The sequence below is a fragment of the Arachis hypogaea genome, chromosome 13 (genome assembly GCF_003086295.3).
Source record: "Arachis hypogaea cultivar Tifrunner chromosome 13, arahy.Tifrunner.gnm2.J5K5, whole genome shotgun sequence".
In the NCBI taxonomy this organism is placed as follows: domain Eukaryota; kingdom Viridiplantae; phylum Streptophyta; class Magnoliopsida; order Fabales; family Fabaceae; genus Arachis; species Arachis hypogaea.
Genome location: NC_092048.1, coordinates 20,735,125 through 20,742,986, shown reverse-complemented (window position 1 = coordinate 20,742,986; position 7,862 = coordinate 20,735,125). Strand labels below are relative to the sequence as shown.

Genomic DNA, 7,862 nt, shown 5'->3' with positions numbered 1-7,862 from the left:
TGCCACAATCTCACTTTCCACCTTTCAAATTTTGTACGTGTAATATTAAATCATAAGGACAGACAGTATGCACAATCAAACCAATATAAATATAAGTAATAATCCTCTCACAAAAAATCAGCACACATGTTACAAATTACTTATAGCAGCAACTATTTAGTCAAATAATCATGAATGATTTTTAGGATGGTAGTATGGTAGTGAACCATTCAACCGGCGTGACTATGAAACAGTGAACAATTAGTTTTCATAAGATGAGGCTCACTACCTAGATATGCCAAGTTCCAATATCCGATTAGCAGTTTTAATCTTGTTCTTTGATTCCAAGTGCAATCCATAGGAAATGTAGAAATCAGAATGATTTGTATAGGTAATATATTCTCAGCAAAGGAAAACATTTAAAATACCTGCAATTTAGATTCGAAATCCTCTGGCAACCAGTGCATCAAACTGCATTCATGATTCAGTTCAAGCTCTCCAGCCACAACCTGTGAGCAAGGAGAAAAGTCATCAACATGTCAACATGCCAATCTAGAATCTACAATAATATGAGCAAAACATAGCACTCTGAATATAGCAAACATCGTACCCCTCCAGTGCCAGCAGCCATTGCAAGAGCAATGAGAACACTAGCTTTCTTTAGAAAGCTTCATGAATCAGATCCTGATATGCACTATATTGGGAGGCAATGGCTTGAGAACAAATTCTTGCAGTGTGAACCAAACTACCATGATTGTATAGTTAGTCATGTTCTCCAAGTAATCAATGCACAACAGCAAACAATTCACAGCAGAGTCAACTACACATTTTCCAACCAAAGCAAAAGAGAACGAGATTGGGAAAGAAGCCAGCAGAAAAAATTACAATTGAAGTTCCGTTGCTTCATCCTGATTGGCAAAACAGAGGTCTATATTGCCAGACTCCAATAACTTCATAAGTGGTGGCTTAAATTTCCTCACCATCTTGTCAAAGAAAAGAAGTATTAGAAAACAATTAGCTTCATTAATTTTTTCATGGAAGAGAATAATAAAAGAAGAAGAAAAACAAATTGTGGTGGTTAGTACCTCAAAACTGGCCAAATCCAAAGAAACAAGAAGACCTTCCTGTTTGGCCAAAGAGATTGCTGCTTGAATAACTTCCAAATTGAGAATTGCATACCTCAAAACCAGCCACAAGTGCTACAAAAAAGAAATAAATGTGATTGCTTCTTTATAATACAGAGACATTTTAGGAAACCTGTGTAGAGAATCAGTGAAAACTTACTCTTGAGAAACTTCGATGCATTTGGAAATGTCTTCAATAGCTGAGAAGTTTCAGAAATAAATATATGAAAAGGATTGATCACATATATCATTGAGAAAAGTAGTGAATCATCTACAAATGCTGAGCAAATTTTTTATTGATGAAAAAAAAATCAATTGAAGAACGAAAGAATGAGAGTAACTGATTTTGATTGAGCACGGTCAATTGAAGGCAGCAGCAACAACGGCACAGAGAGATGAAGCGATTGATGAAATGTGATGAATTGATTATGCTAATTAGGTTTCAGTGATGCGATTGTTATTAACAAAAGCAAATTCAGAATTTCATTATGAAAATAGTAGATAGTAGATACAACAACCGCAAAAATAAGTATAATAATCAGAGAGACTGAGAGGAACTTACATGAACAGGATGGCGCGGCGGCGGGTTCGGCGGAGGAGGAGAAGAAGAAGAAGCTGCTCTGCTCTCCGACGGAGGACGGCGGATTTTCTCAATCGTCGGAGAAGAAGAAGCTCTACTGATCTGCTCTCTGCCTCTCTCTGTGACGGTGACTCCGTCTCTGGTCCCTACTCTCAAGCGTTGGAGAAGAAGAAGCAGCAGCAGCTTCACTCTGAACTCTGAGTCTCCGGAGGTTTGGGGTTAATGTTTGGGAAATTGATCGAAACGAAGGACGCGGGTAATAACGTGGGCATAATTTTTTGTTGATAAAAATCGACGGTAAGTTCGTCGATTTTAGTTAAAATAAAAATCAACATATTCACCGTCTATTTTATATAATAAATTTATATTTTTTATTTTATTTTTTAAAAGGCAGATCTTTATCGTTTAAATTTATCGACGGCAAAATATGTCGATATTATAATTATTAAAATAGACAACAAATCCGTCGATTTTAAAGAAAAACAATTATCACTCACTATCTTGTTGGTCTATTTTATATAATAAATTTATATTTTTTATTTTATTTTTTAAAAGATAGATCTTCATCATTTAAATTTATCGACGACAAAATATGTCGATATTATAATTATTAAAATAGACAACAAATCCGTCGATTTTAAAGAAAAACAATTATCACCCATTACCTTGTTGGCAACGTGACGATTGGAGGAAGGGGTTAAAAGTTGCCAAAATAATAGACAACATTATCGTCGATTTTAATATTTTATTTTTAATAATTTCTTTCTTTTAATTTGAAAAAAGCAATCTACACCATTTATTTTACTTAAAAAAGCAATTTGAACTGTTTAAATTTATCGACGGAAAGGTTGTCGATATTTTAAATATAAAAATAGACGTCACGTTCGTCGATTTTAAAATAAAAGTATTTTCGCCCTCCGATACGTCGACAATATGATGATAGTTAATAGGAATTTAATGCATCATAAAAAAATCGACGAATAGGCCGTCGATTTTATTATTTTATTTTTATTTTTTTTTTTAAAAAATATCGACAGCAAGCCGTCGAAAAATATCGACGGGAGAGATAGCCGTCGATTTTTTACGTCGATAAATACGCTTTTTCTTGTAGTGATATACCCTACCTGCGAATACTCAACTCGACCCAATCCTATCGGGTAGGGTTGTCAACCCGATCCGCAGAGAATATGATAGGATGCAGATTGAGTCTCAATTTTACCCGACCAACTTACACCCTATATATGTATATGTTATATACTTATATAAAAATATGTTTCAAGTAGATGTTGAACCAAAGACCTCTTACTAAATGCAAAAGATCCTTAACCACTAAGAAAAGATCATTAATTGATAATTAAATTTTTTTTACATAAAAATCAGTTTTAATTTAATTTATTATCAAACTATATAATAATATTGCATCTTTTTTGTAATCTGCAGGTATAGTCAGGTACCCGCGAGTTAAGAATAGATAGAATTAGGGTTGAGAACAGATAAAATAGAATTGAGTTTATATAAAAATTTCAACTCGCGAATAGAATTAGGGTTGGATCCAAATCTTATCATACTCATTGTCACCCTAAGTATTGTGTAATAATGATGGTGCTAAAAACGGGTTCGAACCGACTAAAAAAAATAACCCTAATGTTAGGAACTACCAAGCAAAATCAATAGAAAACTATATTTTTTGGTTTGTTTCAATTCTTTTATTTGGAACTATTTTTTTAAATATATATACATGACGTCTCTATTTAGACATATGTACCAAAATATATACTAGACGTAATTTAAACTATATACATAATAGTATTTGAGTTCTAACAAGCCATAAAATCAATAAGTAGTTTATTAGAATTACATAAAGGATTTTAATTATTTTATAACTTGTTATCTTAAATTTTTTATCTTTATAATCTAATCTATAAAATTAAATATATAAATATTTTATTTTATTATAATCTGTCAGTTAATATAATTGAATTTGATTAATATCGGTCAATGTCTTTTGTTATATAATTAAATATCTTATTTTGATTTTTTTATTATTTGACTATTGTGTTATAATTTAATATATATATAATTAATTATCTTTGTTATAATCTAATATGTATAATTAAATATCTTATTTGTTTTTTTTTATTTGACTCTTGTGTTGTACTTACATGATTTTATAAAATTTTGGTTGATGTTATACTCTTAACTATGTATTTTTAAGATTTACATTAGAGTATAACATAATTATGTCTTTTTGTGTTTATTTATAATTTTATAGATTAGTTTATAATAATTCAATTAAACCATAAATAAATTTATAAACCAATAAATAAGAAGTTAGAGTGGTTTGACAACTGATTCGATTTTGAAAATCTTCCTAATAACTCAATCTTATCTAGATGAAAAACTAAAGTTTAAAGTTGTTTAATTTCGGCAATAAATATACTTTTTTTTTTTGGGTAAACTATTAAAAATACTATGTAAAAGATCATATTGCTAACAAATAATTTAAAAAATTGAACAAAAAATAAATTACAGAAGATTTAAAAATGTGGCATACGCATACGAATATATTTAAATAGGAATTTAAAATAGTCACCAAAAAAAAAAAATAGGAATTTAAAATTTGGTAATTTTATGTCAACTATTCTTTTTTAATTCTTTTGTAAAATATGAAATTTAATTTTTGTATTTACCTTCTTAATAATTATCTAAATATTTTTGGAAAAAATCAAATCAAATGTATAAATCATTTTCTAAATATAAAAATGTTTGTCACTTATAAAAGATATATCTTTTTTATTATTTTTATTATATTTTTAAATTTTCTAAAAATTTATTTATTAATTATTGTATCTTTCAAATTATTTTTGTGAGTGACATAAACTCTTAAGAATATTTTGATATTTTATGCTTTATTTTTCCACTTAAGTTGCATTGAAGAGTTGAGACTTTAAAGTGCTTAGTAATTGTTTTTTTTTAAATGACTAAAATAATACGAAAAAGTTCGTACTGTTCACAAAAATAATTCAAAAAATACAAATAACAAAGAAATCTCTAGATAATTTAAAAAATAACAAAAATAATCAAATATTATATTTTGAAAAAACTTATAGAGAGAAAAACCTTATACATTTGATATAAGTTTTTTAAAAAAGAGTTGAATAACTATTTGAGTAATAATAGGTAAATAGATGATTAATTGTTTTCAATCATCATTAACTAACTTTTTAAAAATTATTTTACTTATTTTAAATTTTAAACTCTAAAAATATATCTTTAATATTAAATTCTAAATTAAAAACTTAAATACTAAAATTTAAATAATATTAACTAATTAAAAATTAATTCCTAATAATTTTTGCTAACTATTTAAAAAATGTATAAAAAATGCTAAAGTAAAATTTGATTTCTAACCCTCATTTTCCTTTTTTTTAATGAGACACCAAAGGCCCCACCCCAGCTGATGGCCAGATGCTAAATTCAAGTTAACGATAGGAATAAAACGCATAATTCTCTATTTACAAGAATTAGAGGAGTAATAATATCCATTCATAATAAGTATTAACATCAGCACAATAATACTCAATAACAGTAGAAAAATCACATAAATAAAAAATTAGAAACAAACTAATACACCAAAATTTTTTAACGTGAAAAACATTTTCAATGAGAGAAGTAAAAACTACGAGTCACCAAAACCAGGATATAGCTTCACTATGATGAAAATAGAGTACAAGAGAGTCACAAATTATTGCACAAAACGTGCATACAACAAGCCAAACAATCCAAGCTTCAAAACTTACAAAACAAGAACAAGAAGATAAAAATATCACAAAGCCAGAGCTATAGTGTGTGGCCAATATCTCTAGCTACAGACATTAAATCGAAGATTCGAATGGTGAAATCAAAGAACCAGATGTGTAGAACACACTGTCCAAATTTGAGCTCGATCAAACGGTTAACAAATCCGCAGCGACCAATTTACAGAGACAGCTTTGTGTATGTGCGAAAATAACTTTCTCTCTTTTTTTTTCTCTGATGTTTGATGTTCTCCTTTCAAAATAACATCTCTCACTCAACCCTAACTCACCTCAGTCACTTCAACTATTCATGAGTTTGGATATTAACATTTGGACTTTTTCTCCACATAGGAAGGGAGCCCAAAAAACCCATCAGTTAACTAGATCCAACTTTGGGCGAAGGAAATGACTTCAATAGACCAATTAAAATATTAGATCTTAAACCAAGTTGGATTGGTCTAGTGGTTAGCTCACTAGTCCGCTTAAGCAAGTGTCAAGGATTCAAATCCTGCCCTGTGCATGCAGCAACTCATTGGCCAGCGGCAAACCCTTAAATGGAGCTCAGTACCGCGACAGATTAGTCCTTGACCTGGCCAGCGGCAAACCCTTAAATGGAGCTCAGTACCGCGACAGATTAGTCATTGACCTGTCGGGTTGGGGGATACCGTGGAAAACAAAAAAAAATATTAGATCTTAATGGTTTTTATAGAAAAAATTTAAAAAATATAAAATAATTTTGTAAGATATTTTTGTTTACTTTTTTCTATCATCTCTTCCATTAAATCTCTTATAAATTTCTCCATAATCTTTTCAGCTGTTGTCGTTGGCATCGGTGAAAATTCCAACGCTATGCATCTTCCCGGCAGTGAACTGTCCTTTATACGACCCATTCCTTGATGGCACTCTATCACCTTGTTACCTGTATCCGTAATTAAGAATTACAAACAAAATGGGATTGGAAATTTTGGGTCTTCTTTTTCTTTAAAGTTCCAAGTCTGTCAACTAGAAGTTGAGTAAAAATTTTACCTTCACACTAATTGGAGCCGGAAGGCTTGCTAGTTGCTACTCTGGGTGTTAATGACGACTTGGGGGTTTGAGATTAAAAGATTGAACAAGACATACAAGATCTAAGAGTCTTTATCTTTTGTTGTGTATTTTGTGTGACTGCTTTATTTGGAATAGAAGTCATGGAATGAACAAACAGAATTGAATCCAGATGTGGTATAAAAGAGAAATAAACTGATCTAACTGCTAATAATAGATAGAGCCATTTAGTCGAACACCTTGTGTGCAACACTAATACTGACCCTTCAGAGTTCACATCACATTAACACACAATATTGTGGAAAATGCTTAATCCTTTTTTCATTTATCAAAATTTACATCAATATATCTATCTGTGACAAACCAAAACGGTTCAATACTATAGAATATTATATGGCTCCAAAATTGTAAACCCTAACAATGAAATTGAAAGAAGATCTAGAAGGTTCTTTAGTTAGGACCCCAAGAACTTAAGTACATGACTGTCCTGAGAGACTCCTCTGATTGTTTCGCCTTTTCTTTTCTCAACTTTGCGGTGGCCACCATAGCCGAGGAAGAAGAAGAAGAGAGTTTCTTTGTCTGAGAGAAAGAACCAACACGATTCTTGACGTGCTGTTGTGCAGATCTGAATGCGTAGTTCCACCTGCATATACCTAATTGATCCTTCATGGCCTCCACAACTCCAACACTAGCTGCCACGCTCCATGCTCTTGCTCTGATCGAAGTACTCATGTTTTGAGATTAATTGTTGTGGTTTGTATAGTGAAGATTGTTATTGTTCAAGAACGGTGAGATGTAGTGAGAATTAGAGTAATGGGATGGTTCCTTATATGTTATGGAAATAGCCGGAGATTCGGGAAAACCCGAGGCACAAAGCTGCTGGTTTTGGAGAAGGCTGTGGGCTATTGGAGACATAGTTGTATTTTACACCGTTGAAGTTTGATTTTTTTTTTTTTAATATATAAATTAGGAAGACTTTTAAATTTAACGCAGAATTACAATTTACCCACATTGCAAATTCTGATTTGAGATTTTTAAGATAGCGTTTGTTTTGAGGTATTGAGACAGAAACTGAGAGATTGAGATTCAGTATTATGTTTGTTGGTTCAGAGACTGGTACTAAAATTTCTGTCTCTGTCCCTAAAATTTCAGTATTTCAGTACCTTCAAAAAGTAGGGACACAGGAGACTTAAATTTTTAGAAATGGAGACTGAAACTTTAATAACATTTTATACCTAAAATATCCTCATTTCAATTAATTAATTCCAATTTTACCCTTTGTGCAAATTAAATTAGAATTTCATTCTTGTTTCAATTTCTGTCTCTCAGTCTCAGACT

General features: G+C 30.8%; 1 protein-coding gene across 1 annotated transcript; it reads right to left on the bottom strand.

Moving 5' to 3' along the window:
* Nucleotides 1–6,820: 6,820 nt before the first annotated feature.
* LOC112737610 (uncharacterized) lies at nt 6,821–7,534 on the bottom strand. The gene has a single exon (XM_025787576.3). The coding sequence runs from the start codon at nt 7,254–7,256 to the stop codon at nt 6,975–6,977; it is 282 nt and encodes a 93-aa protein (XP_025643361.1). The 5' UTR covers nt 7,257–7,534; the 3' UTR covers nt 6,821–6,974.
* Nucleotides 7,535–7,862: the final 328 nt, after the last annotated feature.

Excerpts from the sequence above, each read along its gene's own strand:
- LOC112737610 (XM_025787576.3), bottom strand. The coding sequence starts at position 7,256 with ATGAGTACTTCGATCAGAGCAAGAGCATGGAGCGTGGCAGCTAGTGTT.